Genomic DNA, 22,500 nt, shown 5'->3' with positions numbered 1-22,500 from the left:
TTGTACAATGAAAGCTAGGTGTTTTTAAATAGTGATCGCGTGACGCCTTGTCGTTTAGACAAGACGTTAACGAATCTATCGCGTTCTTTATCGTTCCTGTAATAGAAATATTGCTGGTATTGCACCTTTCAGGGGCCATTTTAGTAATTACTTTTCTAGCTTCAATAATGAAAATAATTCCGCGATAACCCGTTGCAATTTCGGAAATAATTGGCGAAATAATTCATAATTCACAAGGCACCCCAGAATACTCATGTTTGTAACGCATGTGTCTATTAAGCGACTTGGAATTTCATTTCATTTTCAATTTTAGAATTTTTGAAGTTTGAAGTATTGACGTTGTCTCCTCGTCAATAAAATCGTTCCAGCACAAAAGGTAGCAAATATCGCAGGGCCGTGTCCGATGGGTCGCGTGGGCCCGGCGCGCAGCGAAGCAGGGACGGTCTTTGGGGCCGAGATCGCAGCCCGGGGGGGTCAGAGATCAGGCATGCGCCGCAGAAAAGAACGGGAAAACGTTCTCTCCTCTCGCAACAGATAGGGTATCTCCTCGCATAATGCGCAAGTGGGAGGCTCGCTCACAAGGCAGACACGCTTAGGGATCCGAGCCACGGCCGCTCGGAACTGTCTTCGCTGAAGAAGACCCTTCTTTGTTCGCCGTGGCTCCTTCCTACGGGTGTATCCATCCTCCTACTCCTCCCTTTATTAGGCTTTGTTTCACCGAAGCCCTTTACCACCGGCGACGACCGATCCGTCGGCGACGTAATTTCATGTAATCGCGGTACACTTTTTCCTTCTGGCGAGGGCGCAGACTACTAACACTCTGCCGGATGAACTTCGCTAGCCTAAAACCATCTATCATTGGTTGTCGAACACTTGCATTGCCCTGACGATCACCAGTCACTGGACCATATCAAAATAGAATATTGAATATTAACAATACGCGGTAAAACTGAACGTATATAGACGTGCAAAAACAACTGACCAAAATATATTTTTTATTTATAATATAATGGAAGAATGATCATTGGAAATGTCGTTTAATTTCATAGATATAATTTTTATACGCTATTAAAATGTGGCTGTTTAATACCAATCAGTAATGTGATGCTTCATTGACTAGAGAGTCAGATATTAACCATATTAAGTACTTGACGACAGTTGAACGGCAAGAGAAATTTTGCGCGAGGGGGCCATCGCGTTTGGAGGAGCCCGTAACGCGGTTTAATCGGTAGATTAAAGTGAATGATATTGGCAGAACCTGGTATATCCCCGAGCAGAAGTGTAAATCTATTCACTGCCAGGATGCAATTACACTGGTGCATCGGAACGTTAACTAGCCGAGGTTTCGAGTTAATCGTGAATATGAATTATCGCGTCTTCTCCCTCTTTCTTTCTCGTGACAGGGTACCGATGCGTGGCTACGGTTGTTCGTCGCAATGTAAGGGGACAGTACTATCATTTACTTGAGAACGAACGTGCTTGTTGTAAGTGAACATGATGTATATGTCCTTGGAGTTAATTAATATCGGTTGTGTTTATCCACGAGTCAACCGAATTCCCAAGCTCTGGAGATCCAACTTTCCGAATTCCCAAGCTCTAGATATTTAACTTCTTGAATTCCTAATCTCTGGAGATCCAACTTCCTGAATTTCTAAGCACTGGAGTTCGACTTCTCGAATTCCCAAACTCTGGAGATCCAACTTACCGAATTCCTAAACACTCGAGAACCAACTTTCCGAATTCGAAGATTTCAGACGTCAGTAAGTTCCGGAATTCCAAAGCATTCTGAGACATCAAATACTTCCGAATTCCATCGGAACATTCAAGTTACTGAATGAGGTTCTAATCACCCAAATCCCAATGTTCTGAAGTTCTAGATACCCAAGATCCCAATGTTCTCAAGTGATATCATCTAGGATCCCAATGTTCTGAGGTTCCCATCACCCAAGATCCCACTGTGTTAAAGTTTTAATTACCCCAAATTCAAACTTCCAAAGTTCCAATCATCTCAGATCAAAAACTCTGGGGTTCGAGTCACCCTAAATCCAAAATTATGAATTTCTAGTCACCCTAGATCCATATTACACAGCTTCCAAACTTCCAAAATCATTGGAGTTTCCATATTCCTGAATAATTTATGTTAAAAATCGGTACTTTCACGACGATTCAGGGATTAAGAATCACGTGTCCGATGCTACGCGCAGCCAATAGCCCCTGAAACTGCATCTGTGCGTGCATCTGCTTGCAGATGCGAGCCGCGGCAGCGCGTGTGGGCCGAGAGCAGATCTTCCGGTGGATTTCGCGCGATGACTCACCCGCGCGTCTCGTTCCACGAATCGTTCGTTACTCTTCGAAACATCCGACGCGGTTACACGAAAATATCGAGGATCCTTTGACACATTTAATCGAATAATAAAATGCACTAGTCTATTCCCAGACAGCACATGACGCCTTGAAGACGTCCATTTTACGGCTATTTTAGGTCCAACCTATCTGGATACGTCAATAACATAGCTTTAATTTAAATTGTTTCAATTAATTCAATAATGTACATAATAGCCCATCATGGATACCTTACCACATCATAAGTACTGTAATTATTCATTGTATCGAAATAATAAAAAAAAAACGTAATACCGTCTTCAAGCGGATCTACGCACAGGCAAGGTGTCACACAGCCCAAAGAAAACCGAGATTCAGTTTTTCCCGGCGGAAAAACTTCGTTGTAGAACCGAGTGAAGCGTGTAACGGAAACCGGAGGCGAGCAAATCGGACAAAGTCGTCCGCTAGGGGACGCAGGCGAACGAGAAGGAGGAGGAAATCGATTATTCGCCGCGGGGGCCGTATCCTGCGATCGTCTGCTTAGAGGCATAAACACCGGACCCGACGCCGCGAGTTTAGATCCTGAAACGTTGCATTATCCTCGGCAACGAGACGGAACGAGCGCGTCCTTGAGCGGCGGAGAACGCCGCCATGCGTCTTAGGATCCTCCTCTCGATCCATCGTGACAGACATTACCGTTCTCGGTGTTGTGAAGGATCATCGGTACCGATCCAGGGTTAAATGATCGTGTTTCAGCGACCAATGATTGTAACCCTAAGGATCTATCTACCACGATACATCGACCGTGGCCCTTATACTTTTATATACAGTAAACTATCGGTGAGTGCTCCTCGGTACTGAGGTGTAACGCTGGCTCTTTAATGGGGTTTAATATAGTGATAGAGCTTCGAATTATGAAGGGAATGATGTTTGTTTCAGATATATATGGTCATTAGTTTATGAAATATTTAATGTTCAGTGCGGGGGAGCCTTCGAACACTCATCGAGGATTTACTGTAAAAGGCAAAGAAAGTTAGATTGTAGTAAGTACGATTATCCAAAATTTTGTTTGTTTACCTGAATGTATAACAAATAAAGGCCAGAAGGTTTTGTTTACGATATCTGTTTAGCTTTTCTTTTTTCAAAAAAATTCCTAAGTGTCATCTTATTTTCCGGCCGCTACAGGGGAAAGGGGCCTTAATTGGTCCTTCCACTAATTCGTCGACAAAATTTTGTACGGAACGCCAATTGACGATCGGAGGCTCGCGTGTCCTGCAGACACGATACGACTTCCGGTCTCCAGGGAATTTTCCATTTTTTTATCTTTCGTAGCCTGCTCTCAAGGCTCCTCCTCCACACGGCTTCCGTTTCGCGGCCTTCACGCCGCGACGGCCATTGTTTGATTCTAGTTATTCCGACGCGACGTTTTCGAACCTACGAATGAAATCTTTAAATCGATTTTTTTTCTTCAAACGATCGAAATTTCTGCATCGAATCCACGGTCGAATGATCGGAAATTTTTCTATCGTATCGGCATAGTTCGATCGATCGAGATTACGTATCCCTGTCGTGAAAACATTCAAGAACAATGGAATTTCGCGAATGTAAATCGACGAGTGGACACTCGTCGCGTATTTGAACGAGTATTGGAGAATTATTCAGACCGTTTTCATGGATGAACGAAAAGGAGATTCATCGTTGCGATGAAGAGGCAACCGTCCGCGGACGCTGTACACCGGCACCCGTCGGGGTAAGTATATACCAGATTTGAATAAATGAAGACTGGGCTGAAAACAGCGTGGACGAGACGATGGAAGAAAACGGCGAACGATTAGATACGGTTTTCATGTATACCGCCACTCCGGATGATGAACGTCGTTGTTTATTCCGACTCGCTGGATTACCGTGTATTTCCATAGGAGAAATATAACGGCACCTCGCACGCGGACCGACGATATGTACCTACTCGGTGATAATGGAGACACTATGAAGAAAAATATATGTCTTTTTAGGCGACTCAAGTTCTCGAGAGTCCTCGAAACGGACGAAGCTACTGGACAGTCGACGACTTCGATCAGTTTTAAGGTGGCCCAATGGAGCATTGTTAGAAGCTTCAACTTTCATGACATTTAAATTTAATCCAATTCTGTTTATGTTACACCAATTGAGGAATCGGTTCAGATCCGATTGCAAATTATATTCATCGATTCGATTCGTTAAAGCACTCCCGATCATCATCGTCGACACCGTTGTCTGTTCGCGTAATCCAGACATTTCCGGGTAATAAGATGACTCAAAGCTGCGCGTCATGGGACCCGTGTTGCAATTTTCACCGGTTCCGTATCAAACGGGGTGCTCCGAATAAATTCGTAGAAAGGTAGTAGAAAACGGCAACGCAACACCGATCGAATAAAAGCAACAGATTCCCTTATGAATAATTCAGCGTTCGTTTTCCCGCCCGCCCGACCGTCGACGACGACGACGACGAGCGGGCTGCGTCGCTGTTTCCTCTAACCCCCTTCTATACAAGTCTTCCGTGCAGAGTTACTATCTCTCTCTAACACAGAGACAGGGGTGGATTTGCCTCTTCGGTCGATCGTCGTTTTTCGTCGACGGTTTTTGTTTTGCGTACAGGGATACGTAGTAAGCAGTCCACGGTAGATTGTGTTGCAGAGCGGTTACGCAAACGTATTCACGCAGAGACAAACCTGTGTTAGTCTTTCTCGTCTTCGTCGTACAGTCACAGTCACACACCTTTAAGGGGGTACGTACTAGAAATGTAAGTGTTCGGATATTTGAACTATTCGAATTATTCGAATACTCGTAGCAGTTCGCGTCGTTGTCCTAATACGTACAAAATGGGTTCTTTCTTTATTTTATCGCCCAATAAGACGATCACTTTTCCGTCCAAACATGTCCTAGAAGCACTTCGGTCGAAAAGGACCTAACACAAACGGTTCGTTCCTCTTGGTACCATTCAGGGTATCGATTACCCACGACAATCGATCGCGATCCTAGTCCTTCGTTTCTTTTTTTTTCCTCCCGCGTTAAAAGAAGGATCGCTGCCAAGAGATTTACCTGGAAAGGAACGCGATCCTCTAGGGTATGAACCGAGCGTGTGTGCCTCCGCACATATACAAGGCAACGGAATGGGATTTTAATCAGGATATACACAAGTTATACCCACGAAAGAAGCTAAAGCTACCCAACGTTATTAATTCCTCCAAGAAGGATCAAGCCATTTGGTGATTGACGTCGCGTGACGATCGCAGCAACCGTCGCTTATGTAATTTCAGCGTAGAATCCTCCAGGGTTGCGATCCGGATAATAGACGTCCGCGGAAGCCAAGGACAGGACAGGGTAGAGGAGCCTAGCTAGCGATGGATCGTCGACAGTGGAGAACCTGGGAAACCGTAGCTTTCTTATCTGTGTTCTTGTTACCTTCCCGATTAACTGTGCTTCGAACGGGAACGAAAATTGCGACCATTAACCGTAAAGTTGATTCGGATGGAATTGTGACACACTGTTGCGTTCATTAGCGATGAAAAGGGGGGAGTCTTAGATAGCACAAGACTCACGAAAATTAAAGGAATCGTCTATAGGGTTATTCCTCGCGAAATTTAACACTTTTTGGAATAACATTTCGGATTTTGTTGACACTCGGATATGTTGTAGTCTCTGGTGATATACATGGTGTTCTTGGTATTAGTAACCACCGTTTTCTTGCAAATAGTGAATATTAGAAAAAAATTATGTAATTTTTTCGTATGTGCACAATTTTTGTTAGAAATGACGGTGACCCTCCATTTTTTAAATGGAATGCTATATATATTTTTATATCGTATCAAAGTGTGTGTCAAGACGAATTCATTTGTCTACGATACAATGACCTCCACCTACCTAATAAAAATGATTTAAATTTAAAAAAATAGCTTTAGTCATTTATTTTGTAATAGTTTCAAAGAAATGCTATTTTATAATAGTAGAACCCAATTAAAAAATTTTTTTAAAAATTCTGTTATAGGCCTATTTGTTCTCTCTATCCATGAGGATTTACAGTGACCCTCTACGATAACTATTCTAAAGCAGTTCCGAGTTTCGAGCATTAATCGTAGATTGACTGTACCTTGAAGACCGTATATTACAAACTTGAATTAAGTGAAACCGAACTATCCTTCATAACACATGTAACCAATAATCTTCCATCGACACTCACAGATTTATAGTCGTTGGTGCCAAAAAAACGAATATGTACCACTCTCCTATAACCACTCTCATATATACCACTCTCACTCTCTTTTTAAACCACTAGTTGGAGTTTCGAACGAATAGAAATAAAGAAACATAATTTCTCGAACGTACACCCCCCCTCGTCACTCATTTTCAAAGCACAGTCAATTCAAAATAATTCAACCCAATTGTAATGATTCTTTTTCAAACCACCAGTTAAAGTTTCCAACGAACGGTAATAAAAATAATTTCTCGAAACTGCACTTATAGTATTTTGCAGAGCCCTATAAATGCATAAAATCTGCATGATTCTTTTTACAAACCACCAGTTGAAATTTCATACGAACAGAAAAAACGGGTCACAATTCCTCGAAAGTACCCTTTCCGTCGTAGATTTACGAAAAAAAAATTAAATATGTACTGGCAGGACCGATTGATCCATACAAATCCACGCCCCTCGATTCTAGTCAGCTCGTAAGCGCCAATGGTCGATGATGGAGCAACCTCCGCCATAGAGAAAATCTGGATTGGATACCTGGTCGGTCGTAAGGAGCGGCTCTCCTCGGCCCGTTCTGCCCTCTAACAGGGTGGTATTGTTGTTGCTGGTGCAGGGGCGGCGTCTGGCCGTGTTGCAGCTGCAGCTGATACTGTTGCGAGCTGGAATAATGGGCGGTAGCGTTCGCTGTCGACGGGGCGTCCGGTGGTTGTTGCTGATACTGGTCCCCTGGATACTGATGATTAACGTGGCTCGGATGATGATGGGGATAGGGTGTATGGGGATGGGACGAGGGATGGGGATGCTGTTGAGGGTGGGCGTAAGGGGCGCACCAGGTGTAATACGGCTGCCATGAAGCGCCGGCATCCACGTTTGCCATCCCATCGCCTCCTTCTTCGCTCCCCATTCGGCGGCAGGACACTCTTTTGGGACGCGCACCTTTATCAATCCCTTTCTTCTTTCACTGTTTTCTTTTTTTTGCTTAACGATTGTTCACTGTATAATTTATTAGTCCAGTGTCGTTCACGGTTTCTCTGATGGGTCTTCACTGACCGGAATCATGCTGACCTGGTCGAGTAGTCGAACGTAAGCAACAGAGTTGCGAGATGTGGTTTGCGATAATTTTATTTATTTATTTATATATTTAGTTATTTAAGGGGTATAAACCCAGTATACATACATAACATGTAATGAAAATAAGATTAGAAACAGTTACGTCAATATGTTATACAGTATGGAATTAGTCGCGATAGAAAATTTTTAATAAAATATTAACTAACAAGGAAAGGCACGGAAGTGTCGCCCTCTGATTTTGTTGAAACTTCGTATGTCTGTTAAACAGTCAAAAATAAGGGATACGTATTTTTTCTTATCGGCTGAGACGCGACTTTAAGGGAAGAAACTACCCCTCTAAGTTTCGACCCAAAAGTACTATCTCGGAAACCAGAGGAGATACATGAAAACTTCTAATGGACGAGGTTTGCGGTTTTTTATGTGGAATAATATGGTGCTAACAAATTGTCCAAAATATAATTTGTTTATAACAAAAAAATTTCGGATCGAAACTTCGAGGGGTGGTGTCACCCCTTACAGTCGCGTCTCAGCCAATTAAAAAAAAAGACGTATCTCTTATTTTTGACTACTTAACAAACATACGAAGTTTCATCGAAATCGGAGGGGGACACTTCCGTGCCATAACCTTCCCCTTTACCTTCCCTCACTACCAAGATAGTACCATCCGCAATTTTCCCTCGTTGAGGGATTTTTCTGGCCACGAGTCTCATAGACTCAAAAAAAGATAGGTGAATTTAAAATTGTTTTAAAAATTGAATTTCAAATTGTGTTTAAAATTGTTTATAAATTCATCTAGTTCTTTTGGATGTATGAGGCGGGAAAATAATCTCTTTCTAGATATTCAAATTACATCGAAGAAGAGAAAAAAAAAAAGGTCACCTAAGTACCCTTGTAAGAAACAGGGTCCGAAACAGAATTGTCTGAGTCGTTTCGGAATAGATTTATTACAACCTCCCAGCTGACTGATTGTAGGACATTAATGTCGGTTTGAATTGAAACGTATCCACGAGACAGCAGACACGACACGCGAGACCCCCGTCAAGAATTCGTAAATTCGAACGTCCTCCGAAAGGAATCAAGACGAAACAATGCTCCGAATAAACTCTGGCAACCATAATTCCCCTACATGCCACACTTCCATAAAACGGGAGAATCATAAATTTTTCATGCGAATGATCGAATCCACGGGGAGTCTGGTCGACGTTGAATTTAAATATCGTCGGACGATGAACACTACCGACAGTCTATTACCGGAAGCAAATGACGTTTGCCACGAGACGATTCACTAATCGGTTTCGAAATCACTTTCACGGAAGACCAAATTATATCTTCATTCAACAAACTTCTATTCAACAGAAAATTTCCCCCCTATCGTAATGATTCGTTCGTTTCAATCATGTGTTGAAGTGTCGAACGAACGGAAATAAAGAAATATAATTCCTCGAAAATATAAATTCTCGTCATCCATTTTCAAAACAAAGTCCATTCAACAAAATTTAACCCAATTGTAATGATCCCTTTTGTTTAACCACTAGTTGAAGTATTGAACGAACGGAAAGAAAGAAATATAATTTCCCGTTTGGAGTGACCCAGTACCACACATACAGTGAGAGTCAAAAGTGAGTATACACTTTAAGAGCATAGGGATTCATTCATATTTATTTCTCTCATTTTAGAATCTAACATTTCGCATAAATGTTCACGTGACTATGCAGGAGGGCTTTACTGATTGAAACTGTTTTCCTTAGCTTTGACTCTCACTGTACAATCGTCAATAAACAAACGATATTTACTTACACACCGACCTAACACGACGTATCCAAGAACCGTCTATTACCAGACTCATGTGCATATAACATATGTATATATATATATTTATATAATATATGTGTGTGTGGCCATGTAGACAGTTGTGCACATGACCAAGCATTATATATGTACGCGTTGAACCGAATAGTCTCTCTTTACACACACACACACACACACGACACACACGAACACTCGCTCACGCACACACACACACTGCGCGCGCGAACACTGGTCGACTGTATATTGTAGATCGACGGAAAAGGATATAGACCGTGCGGGCCGCGCAAGAGCCTGAAGAGAGGCTCGAGGATGACTGAGAGGAACAAGTCTCCTCTCTCCTCCGCCTCGAGGCGAAAGAGGGTTGAAAGCACGAGGCCCGACGAGTGAGCCAGCCAGGGCGGATACCGGGGGATGCGACTCTCCGGTCCACGTGCACCTGGCGGCACGTTCCTCGGTCACGTGGACCGCGATACCACCTTCCCCCCTCCCTCTACCCTTCCGACCGCACACCCAGCGTTCTCGATGACGCGGCCCCACACCGTGTGTACTACACAGGTGTGCGAGTACTCGTAATTTAAAAGCTGAGCCGAACTCGATACGATTGCTCGAGTCGAGTGTTTGAATTTTTCGAGCTACTTGAAATCAACGAACCGTTTGAAAAAAAATGCGAGCTACGTCAGAAACTCAAATGGGTCGAATATTCGAACGCTCGTGAAGATTTCGATTTACTTGGAAATTGAATTTCCAGCTCGGAAATTGTTGAATTATTCGAATATATTCGAACAGATCTCTAACTTTCGAGTTACTCGTAAATATTCGAATTTGTTAGAGATTGTTACAGATACGAAATCAATCGTTCTGTCCTCGTTAAATGTGCCAATCCGCGGGGCTTTTAATTAGCGTGTCACGTCGTCTTTTCCGCGATGAATAATTCATCCCGAAATTAATCATCGGCTAATTGATACTCGGAGACTCGAGAAGGTGACGACTGTTTTTAATGGGACGTCCAACGATACCCAATTTAAAGAACGCTACGACGAACGGAGGAACAAACACAGGAAAGATTTGCCCCGCTAAACGAAGAAATTACACCTGGCCGAATTTTCGGCTCGGATTCGAACTCAACGTTGGTCAATAAACATTACAACAGATCCACATTATTACATATTTACATCAATTATTACATATATACATCGTTTTCTAGAACCAAAAATGAGTTCTTCAGTTGTACGACTTTAAAATAATTTCCAAAGCTACGTTCACCGGATTTCCATCGGTTGAAACTGCGATCGATCAAAAATCAAGACAGGGGAATAGAAAGTAAATAAAAAATGTGGAAATTCAAATATGGATTCTTATAGCTTAATTACAGAAACTGGAATCGAATAAAATGTTGTTTAGTTTATATACTATTGAGTCATGAACATGAAAACGACCCACGTGGATTTATAAAATTTATTAAAAAAATTATTGCACACTTCGATGTTTCAATAAAAAAAATATTTACCTTCTGGTTTCTCGTTATGTTTGATTAAATCTGTGAAAATACTAAATACCCTCATTTTGATTGACTGATTCATCAACGCCCTCTTACATAGACAACCACTAAGAAGGGATTTTTCGTAATTCAACCCCTAAAAGGTTGAGAAGGGGTAAAATGTATTTTCTGGGAAATGTATTTTCTAAAAAAAAATTTCTTGAGCCTCCTCTCGCCACTTCTCTTGAAACAACGGTGCGCGAGAATGCAAATGGGGACGCTGGGATTTCGAATTGGGGGAAGGAAAAGAATCGTTTGAAGTAGGATAGAAGTTTCGAAGACTAGAGGAGGGAAAACGACGAGGGCGCAGGGACGTAGAGGGGCAGGTCAAGGAGTACGTTGACCTGAATTGACCTGACCTGCGACAACCCAACGTGTCCGACGGATAAACTGTCGTATATCAAAGTAATCTCATGCACGGATCATTCGGACCATGGGGCCGTATGTATACGATTCCCTCGAAGGAATATGTACCGTGCGCGCACAGGGGGACGTGTTACGCACGCAGCGCCGATCGTTGCGATTGTTTCCAAATTTGCGCGAGCAAACGCACAGTGGTACAGAACGCCTATTTAGGATTTCATAAGCTTAATTTGTATGTGAAAATGGGAATTTCAAATCTACACTTGGTAAGCATGTATTCAATGTTCATATTTATTAAAAAAAATATATATAAAAGTAACAAGTAATGTTTTTTAATAATAGTTTATTTCAAGAGAACTTGTGATTGACAATGATAATTCCATAAAAGAAAAAAGTTTTTAGTTTGTTTATACAAAAATTATTATTAAAAAACATTACTTACTAATTTTGTATGTTTTTGACAAGTATTAACATTAAATATATGCTTACCAAGTTTGGTTCCGAAATTCACAATTAAGCTTCTGAACTCCTACATCGATGTCCTGTACCACTGTGAAACGTGCCTACTTAATGCGGCACTTCGTTTATCCTGATTAATCTTGCATGTAGAACCATTAATAAAACATCCTCGGATTTAAAGCATTCGCCCAGCGCACGGAGAGTGTAGATATTTTGGCTGATTATGCGTTTACAACGAATCCTATTACGATTTCAGTATTTGAAGTCCTGTTACGTGACGGTCACCGGTGACCGGCGTCACGTGAACTAAATGTTTATATGTCGAAAGATTCGAATGGTTCTGAATAGTTCGAATGGTTCTGCATAGTTCGAATGATTCTGAATAGTTCGAATGGTTCTCAATAACAATATTACAACATAACATGACATTCCTCACTGTATAATAAAATCAGCGATATTATTGGACGATATAACAATTTTCTCTCTACATTCTTAAAAGCAATAAGAATCGTGCAACAATTAAACAGTTGAAACGATCGTCACCCAGGCACACCATTGTAGCCATCACATCCCTCCCTCTCGCCCCCGAACCGGAAGTAGTGTTCACAGAGAACCAGTCTGCAGAAGGATGACCTCATCCGTGTAGGGTGAAGCGAAGCGGCCCGCGGACGCAATTTATATTTTAATCGACCAATACAAGACCTTTATCTGTCGAACGCCAGGCGAACGAACGCCTCCGTTCATCTACCCCATCTGCGTCCCCCGTCTCCGTCATCTCGACGAAAGAAGGAGGGAAAAAATGGACGACAGAGGGGGTGATAAAAAAAGAAACGATCTCACATTGAACCAGGCCCGATTTAAATATGGAAAATCGGTCGAGCGAAAAATACAGGGGGGAGGGGGTTAAAGTCAACGATTTCGAGCGATCTTCGAATTGTATATAATAGAAAATATACATATATATATTTATAAAAATAAAGTTTTTTTGCACCTATTATGGAGTGCCTTATTAAAAGTAAAAGTATTTCGTTAATTACTAATTATTTCATAAAAAATTTCTTTTTGGGGAGTCCAGAAAAATGAAACTTACCAGGGAGTAAATGATTTATAATTCAGTCAATTTTTAATATTTTCCCATAGCAAAGATCGTATGAATATTCGGAAAACATAAATAAACATCTATGCAAACAGCCCGTATGGTTTCTGTAGATAAAATAAATCCCAAAGATACACTATAAAAAAAAAATAATATTCCTGACTAGAATACTCCCTTAAACATAAGTGTTTAATAGAGTAGAGGGGTGTATAATCACAGACAAGACTAATTTCGATGCGTGAAACGGCAACTCATATTTTTTAAATATTTATATTATATTATTTAAACATTTATTTTACATTACCTATATATGTATATAATATATGGATTCAATATTTATTTCATATTAAAAAGTGTGGCTCAAGAAATATTGTTTCAATATTTTAAAAACATATTTAACAAATATTTTTGTGCTACTAGGGATGGGATCGTCCGAGCGTGAAGACACAGGGGATTGCACGGAACGGTTCCCATCAATGTCTCGAAACCGTCTCTGCGATTGACTGGCCGGAATCGCGCGCTAGGATGTGAAACGATAATAAGCCTCTGGTACAGTTTAGCCACGGACGAATGGGTCGAGTCCCACCTGGTTTTCAATGCGCAAGGGGCTGTTCCGATTGTGCCCGGGTAAACGGTCCAGACGGGATATATCAGCCCTCGATTAATTAGCAACAGAGTGTAGCCCCACCGATTTATTTCGATATCGCGACGAGTGTGGAACAAGAGAAAGGGTGGTGACGGGTTGGCTAATTCCAGCCAGAGTGTACAGTTCCGAGGGATGGCGGACGCGTTTTGTATCGGAACATTAAATCCACCTACGCGCACTTTCGAGTCGCCAGCGATGAAACGAAACCCAAAATATACCCCTTTTCGCGTATTAATAGGCGAGCACCCCGTCGGAGATTTCAGCGACGTTCACGCAATCGCGGGCACAAGAGATAATATCGTTACTTAATACGACGATAATAAAACGAATGATAAATAGGAGTGAGACTTTTTTAATCTCCATCCGTCCCCTTGTGTCGATTTGACACAGTTTTCTCCTAAGAAATGACGTTATTCATTCATATGTAGATAAATTTGCTAAAATGCTTCCTGACTTTTACTTTAAAGAATTTGCAAATCTAACTATTTATAACTTTATTATAGTAATTTTTATTACTAATTACGAATTTATAATAAATATTACCAAGTAAACCCCCGCGTATTCTCTCTGGAATTAATTTAGAATCCGTGAAACGATTCATCTGTAGTTAGGGGTTAAAGTTCGAGTGACAAGAAAAACGACACGTCCGTCTGGGATCAGCTGCGGGACTGAGAAAGAGGGAAGAAACGTTCTCGAATGAGGTGTTCGGTTGTATAGGGCCATTTTATCCGGTTGGTCCGGTGTTACGCAACGGTTCCCTGAAGGCGAGCTAATAAGCAGGTAGTTCCGTTTGTACGCGCTTTGCATTTAATAGTTCCCCAGCCTCTCCACCCCCATCGAACGCTCTGCCCACCATCGCCACCCCTCCGACACGATTTCCATCGGCGAGTCCTCTCCCGTTCACGTGGCGGGACACGTGAATCCGACACGTGGGAGTCCCCCCGTTCGCGATATCGAACCAACCGTCCGATGCTCGAAGATATTTCCGAGTATTTCAGATACTGGTGAGGTCGCGTTTTATTTATACATGCAACTGTATCTTCGACTGTTACATAATACAGGGAAAAAGAGGAAGACCCGGGGGATATATGGTAGGGTTGAGAATCATAATTGGAATAAGTCGAAATATTGAAAATTTCAGTTGATACTATTTTTAACCGTCAACGGTCATATGGGTCTGTTTGACCCGAAGGCAACTTGAGGCGAAGTTTTACAAACATCCTCAAAATTTTATTGATAAATATTAAAAATTTTAAAAGTTAATTTTAAAGAACAATTCTTTTTTTATTTGTAATGTAATGCAGAGTAAGAAACTATATTGTAATCGTTTCTTAGTTAGTAAGTACTTAAACAATTTAATTTTTTATGTGCCAAGTGATTTCTATCGGTTGCATTAACGATCCCTCTTAATTGACATAGATTCTATAAATGCTGCGCGTTCATCCCGTGCACACACACACGCACACACCGTGGTATTTAACGGGAATGGAAAAATGCCTTGTGAATGCCGCAAGGACGTCATACCACGGAGCCGCGATACAATGCACGTGATACTTTCCCACGTGATTATTCACGGACAACCTGTGAACGAAACGAAAATGAACAAAAAAACACACACACACACACGCACGATCAGGGAAGAATCTTTTTGGTTACGAAATTTCGCATTAATTATTGAATCAAAACGAGTCTCGAATGACACTAGGTTGCTTGAGAATGCATCTTATTCGAGAGATATTTAGGATTAGATTTTTGTTTTAAAGACAGAAATTGTATTCGTGAAATAGATAAAATAAAACTTCATGTTCAAATATCGGAAATAATACTGGAACTGATATGAAAGTGTTTGTATTGGTAAAGGAAGGAAATTCCACAATTATACAGAATTGTCGGAAGAGTATTTGAAACACTTTCACAGCCAATGTGTAGTATCGTGTCCAATTAGCAACATCGAGAGCAATAATCGAAGGTCTATCTGTTGAACAGAATCAAAGAATGTAGAATGCGACAGAGTGCAGCATAAAACTGAAGCTGTTCGAATTCGATTAACCGTTAAACTAATCTAAGTTTATTAATCTTACTTTAAATTTCTATTATAAACATATTTTTTGTGGACAAAAAATGTGTGCATTGTTGGACGAAAAATTCGAAAAAAGTTTGACCGTTAACAGGCTAAAAGTTTTCTTGAATACCTCCGTAACTACCACATACAGTAAAGTCTCTAATATTTCTGCTTTATCCCCACTGAAACCTCGGCCTGGAATGCAGTTCATAAAGTGACACAATTCATAAAATCCAGAAATCGTGTTCCTCTGCAATAATTACTCCAAGACGGCCCGAGGTTCAAGCGTTAATCGAAGTTGTACTGTATTTTTTAAAAATTTGATTACCTCCTATTTTAATCTTATCCAAACTTAAGTACCTGCTTAACCATTATTCTAACTACTATTTCACATCTTATTCCAAATTTTAATTATCTTTCCCAACCACCACGTGTATTATCTGATTTAGAAAACAATCTTCATATTACAACTTTCAATAGAACGATAACGAATACAATAAAACTAACAGTAATACAATTATACGAAAGGAACTTAAAGAAAATATAAAAATCAATGCAAATCATCGCTTCAAGGGATCACATCACTAATCGAGGATTTACTGTATATACAAATGTCCTGCTATACGGGACTCAGAGGCTCAAAAGTTAAAACTAAATAAAGAAGTTTCTTCTAATATAATAGAAAATAATACACATTTTATCTCATTTTACAACGATAAAAACATAATGTTTTTTTCGTTATATGTATTATTAATTTTTCCTATTGTATATCGCGCGGGAACGAAAAAGGACGGAAATGGCTAAAAATGGCCATGGTCTCTCCGTGGTGGAGTCGTGATTTTCTCATTTTTCTGAATCTACGTAGAAAAGAGACTCCGTCGGCGGCTGCGTGCCGGACGTGCCCGGCTACGAAGGTCGGTCTCTCCGGACGTGACATCACTGGCAATCAGTTCTTTTTTTTTTTTTTTTAGACACGTGAGAAAACAATTGTTCCTTACAATGCCGTAATAAAATGGTACACTACCGAGATCAATTTAATTGAGCTTCTCCGTGCGTGCCGGCAGCTGGCCGAGAGAGCACACACGATCGGGCGCGACACCAAAAAGAATACACGATGATCGTCGATCGAAACTCTATTATCCGAATTGCATTATGATAAACAATGAGCGATAGCCAACCGGCGATTACGAAAGTGGATCACGTGTTTTTCATTTTGAAAATTTCTGTCGTAACATTGAGATACGAATCGATATGACATAAAACGAGAGGAAAACTCATTTCGGTGGGGGGTTGAACTTACACCACTTTCATGGTTACCAACGCACACATATCTATTGAGAAGCAACAACAGTTCGTTCGGAGTAAAACTGTAAGTATTCGGATATTCGAAATATTCGAAGAATTCGATCACTTCGAATATTCAAATACTCCGAATAATCCGACTATTTCGAATAATTCAAATAATTTGCATACTTCTAATAATTCGAATACTTCTAGTAATTTGAATAACTCAAATAATCTGAATACCAGTAATAACCCTAATACCCACCGACTCTTTCCTTGCATTTTACGAAAGCTCGTCCGCAATAAATCACAGCGAGAGCCAAAGAGAGAGAGAGAGAGAGAAGGTGACTCAGATGTAACACTTAGAAAACCCGATTGAATGAGATGCCTGGGCTTACGCAACGACGATGACGGCGCCGACGACATCGGCACGAGTTGCAGCAGCGATGTTTGCGATCGGCAAGGCCATGCCTCCAGAATTTACTAGCTACCATGTTACTCATATAGTAAAAGCACTCGCGTGCGCGCACGCGCGTAGCGAGTGGTTAGTCGCGACGGATAAATAATCCGAGCAATCACCAGGCGGAACGATTGAGCCTCGGGTGGATGAAAAAGGCGCGAACAGACGCGGTCCGTTTGAACGTTTAACCTCGAAAAACGTTAAATCTAAATCTTCGCGATTTCGCTCTCGGACTCGATACATAAGATTTAACCAGTTCTCGCAGGGAGAATGGAATTTCAGATCAATTCGAAAGACATCTCTGTCGAAAAACCAGTCGCCTACATGGAAACCGTTCCTTGATGGGTAATTGAATTCGAGGTGTTGGTCGTCGACAGACGAGAGGGAAACTGTCGAAAAAAAGACGAAAAATGTCTTGACTCGTTAAAAGCCACTAGGCTGACACGCACTGCGTTAAGGCGCGTATTCACCGAGGAACAGTACACGAACACCATTCGCAAACTAATTTTCGCAGGAAATTCTCTGTTAAGGTACGTATTCATCGGCAAACAGTATGGGAACATTTACATATAGGGTAACTTGTTATGTATAAGCAATTTGAGCCTTTTAATAGACAATATGTGTATGATAGTGATTACATTAACTAACTTATTACCTATTAGGAACACATATTGTCTATCATTTTGGAGCCAATTTTAATACATTACTAACACGTCAGGAACACTACACAAACAGGTGAGAAACATTGCTCAAATAGGCGATCACTAGAACGAACAATTCATACAGCGTATGGTAACGCTTAGATACCTATATAAATTACAAACACGTCAGGAACAGTACGCAAACAGGTGAGGAACATTGCTCAGATAGACGTTCGCTAGAACGAACAATTCTTATAGTGCACCACTGAAGACGCACCTTTACGCGCGGGTGCACACGCCGCGGCCAAACGGATCGTGAAGCTGGGCGCGCGCGCCTTTCGCTTCCGGTTCACCGATCTCTCCACATTCGTTAAGCCTCGCGCGCGCGCACACTCGTTCTCTGTTCCCGACATTTATGCGACCACTTTCGCTCGGAAGGGGGTGGGGGCCCGGTTCCTCGGCTCTCCGTGGAGCTCTTTTCTTATTCATCCTCCCGTGCTAATAACGCCCACGTACACACACAGCACGCGAAACCTCGGCCGCGGTCTGGACACGCTCCCCCCCGGCCTGTAATAACCGATTCGGACAGGAGAGCGCGAGAGGGAAAGTTCATTTTACCGAGCGGGGGATTTAACGCTCGGACGTCTATCCCACTGGTTCGGCGCGCGAACTTTTATCGTGAACATGGCACGATCTTGCCATTTACGGGGTGCACGGGTATAAATTATGCGGGAATTTTGAAACATCGTGGAAAATTATCAAGTTGGTCATTTCAGAACTTAAAGAATCTCATTGCTTGGACTTCCGGTACAGTGGCCCAATTTTTGTTGGAACACGTTTTGGGGGGCGGGGGTCAGAAACACCTACCAGTAATTTTTCAGATAAAATTTTGAAAATACGTATTTGGATAATTTCGTATCGTAGTGAAAGTTACAAAAGATTTGAGAAAATATATTGTTATAACATTTTAATCATCGTTGTAAGAGTGTATTGGCAAGTAATTTTGACTTAGTACAAGAAGCACGAATGTCGGTATTTACGAAGCTGAGATATTAGCACTTGAAGTTTACGTTAAAATAATTTCTGACAAAATTTCTTCTGTTTTCAATTCCTTATCTAAATAGAATTTGAAATTGCCGTTTGTTTAATACATAGAATATATAATTGTTTGCAAACTGAATACCAGGTTTAACACAGTTTTGCAAAAATATGACATTGATACTTCTTGCGCCAAGCCACAGTAATATATGCTTAGAAAATTCATAAACTAAGAAGATAACATTACTTCTCAAAATATACAATACTAATGTTGTACTCGATAAATATTTACTATCTATCATGTAAACTATGTATGACTGAACCGAATATACGTGCTACACCTGAAGGGATTAACGTTGCGTTCAAATTTCCCGCGCTATCCTTAATGGCGGCGAGGCAACAGTGCGCAGAACCTAACAAATTCATTCGGGTTTCCACCGAAAGCACATTAAACATTTATAATATTCATTAGAACTTAATACAGCAATTCCTGCGATGAGACTGAATAATTTCGAATCACTTGGTTATAATCAGTTTATACAGAAACTCGCGGCGTTTCCAAACAAACAATAATCATTCAGAACTCGAATCTCGCACGGATGAATGTTTCATTACGATCGTAATAACGTTTACGTGGTATTAAATTTCCTTAAAGTCTCTGTTTTAAGGTGTTCTGTAGACGAATTAATGTTATAAAGGCATAAACATCCAGAGTGCAATATCCTGACAAGTAAAGCCAAGATGACGCGTGACCGTTAAACAGAATTTGAAATTCACGACTCACCAAATCCATTTTCGAAGGAAAGTTCTCGACGATCATCGACCCCGTCTGTCGTTCGATCTTCAGGTTGACTTCGTTCGCGATTTTATCACAACACTGTCACTCGTAACACTGTTAAAATAACTGAAAAGTGGAATAATAACGGAGCAGTTTGAATACTTCCATTTGTTGCCAGTGTCACCGAACGATTCGCCGTTTTTCGGCGGACAGAGTGCGCTACAGGTTGTCACGACGGCTACGTTCATATCGATAATTCAGTTTTGAAGGCTATGTTCGATGTTACCGATCAAGCAAACGGACGAAGAAATTGTTTTAGACGAAAATAAATTAGTTTTTATACTCCTCTTAGCGACATCAATATTATTTCAATTACTGATAGACACATTCTTCTATGCATACTTCAAATAAGGAACAGATTAACGATTATTTATTTAGAAACAAACGCCACGAATAAAAACGAGTATTTCCTCGATCTATAAATATATTGTACGAAATGAAAACGTATATTCATAAAAAAACATTGTTTGCAAGCTTGCTAGAACAGAAGATAAGATAACAGAAATGTGTAACCTAACCTACGAATCTACGAAATTCTCTTAAAGAAGTGGGTGAATTCCAATATTCATTTACCCATTGTATGTATGTGACTGTGGATCACATATGCATTTCTAATTCAGCATTTAATAGAGTTTAACACTATTCCTGTCAGATCAACCCTCTTAAAACTGGGTTAGAATTGTCTCCGTTACAAGACGAAACCTGCATAGTACTTGAACGTATGTCACAAAGTCCCTCGTTTTCTAACCTGCTCGAACCACATGGATCTGAACCAATTTTATATAAAACAGTGTACTATGAATATAAGTTTTTCAGCTGCAGATTAAAAGATGTGTAACTTATCGTGGACTTAGGATATCATGTCTTTAAGTCTATACACTTATGTGTACATAAATTAAATGATCGTCCATGTCTTAACACAGTTTTCACTTCTTTTGTGTTTTACTAAAACAATTAAGAGAAGGAACACACTTTTAAATTTCATTTTTATCCCCGTAAACTGATTTATTGAATTGTGAATTCGCATAAAACATCCACGGTCAACTGATGTTTCTTCTTGGCTAATCATTCGCTATGTGCCGTTGGTAAGTTCCCGATGGTGCCACGAAATTCCATGAACCCGTGCCAGATGCCAGTAGAGTCTGACTCCGTTCGTGCTGCTCTCTGCAGGGGATCTGGTCAACGTCGTAAGAACCTTGTTATCGGAATTTATGTTACATTAACCGCACTGGTTTCGAGTGGTTGATTTTACAGATAACATTAGCGTCGACCAATAGTTCACTTAAACGAACAATATACTCAACGAATCCTTCCATCATTAATCGAAAACGGTCGATTATTATAATTTAAATTGCAAATGACAAAAAAAATCCTCGTAGAGATGAAAAATCGCGGGAATTCTATCAGAAAACAATTGTTTTCGGAACTTCTTTCTGTTTCACGTTTTAAAATGACAATAATTAATATGAAAAGCGTGATGGGGTAATTTCACGTCACTTGGAAATACAAATGGCGACTAACATGTCCAATGTTAGTCAAGAAGAATTAATGTAACGTGTGATTGAAACGATTTATCGATACAATCGAGTTTCATTCTACAAAGTGAAAATGTACATTAATTTATTTATAGAGAAGTTCTGCTCAACTGGAAATAATAATAAGACAGTGATGAGGAAAACTGGTTGTTCGATTGACCAGCAAAAACAGCGAAGCAAAATGCAAATCCAGTGAAATATGCAAATGAGAATAGAATTTCTTGTATCGAACAACCGACCGAATGATTAACATTCAGTACTATTTAATGTAATCTCGAGAGCTTATGAATCTCGCCCCACTTGGACACCGTTTATCCTGACAGTCGCCATTACTTCTAATCAATTCCTTATGCAAATCGACTCATAGATGCACACGTGTATATTCTATACATCATATGTATTAAAACCTCTTTCATCCAATCTGAATCAAAATCCTTACGCTGCTTCCATAATATTCTCCGTTCCCCAACGATCATCACCATTGCCACGGAAGAAAATGGCGGGAAACTATTCCGAATTCAAACTCCGTTACAATATTTATTAATCGTTATACGATAGAAATCGCTTGTTGGCTAACGAAGCCAAAAACCCACACGCAGTTCCTTTTCGTGGATCCCCAAAATTGCCCAGAATGCAAAAACAGCTCAAAGGTTGAATAAACAAATTTCTCTTCTTTAAAAACGAACTGGCAACAAATTTAACCATAGAAAATTTCTCGATTGCATTACTATTCACACCGTTCGTGTCATCGATCTCGGTCAAAAATTAGAAAAAAAATTCCCTAAAAATTCATACTTAGCTGAAGATGTCAATGAACGATGACGTCAGCAAAAAGGATTCCTAAATATGACGAATAATTTATTCGTTTACGTACTTCTTCTTCGATAAACAGAAAACTTTCCACTGGTCGAACCAAATAAACATACTAGCTGTTAAATTTTTATTTTGAACCACCGTGGATCCATCTCGATCAGCATGTCGCTCTTTCTCTGTCGTCCGATTCGTCCCAGCGCGACCGGTTTCACTTTTCTCGCGGGAGCCCCCGTGTCGATAATTCGAACGGCAATATTTCGGCCGTCTGTCTAATTGCAGGCTCAATTTGCAAGTCAAA

The 22,500-nt window shown here is 40.6% G+C and overlaps 1 protein-coding gene across 1 annotated transcript in view; it reads right to left on the bottom strand.

Annotated features, from left to right (window-relative positions):
- Positions 1–7,454, bottom strand: part of LOC107193918 (thyrotroph embryonic factor) — a 71,824-nt gene extending 64,370 nt beyond the window's left edge. Inside the window, exon 1 of the mRNA XM_015583457.1 lies at positions 7,088–7,454. Coding sequence (XP_015438943.1) covers positions 7,088–7,454 — 367 coding nt within the window. The remainder of the gene's footprint in view (positions 1–7,087) is intronic.
- Positions 7,455–22,500: the final 15,046 nt, after the last annotated feature.

The sequence above is a fragment of the Dufourea novaeangliae genome, unplaced genomic scaffold (genome assembly GCF_001272555.1).
Source record: "Dufourea novaeangliae isolate 0120121106 unplaced genomic scaffold, ASM127255v1 scaffold21, whole genome shotgun sequence".
Taxonomy (NCBI): Eukaryota; Metazoa; Arthropoda; class Insecta; order Hymenoptera; family Halictidae; genus Dufourea; species Dufourea novaeangliae.
Note: the sequence above shows the minus strand (reverse complement) of the source record. Positions and strands in the feature narration are given on the sequence as shown.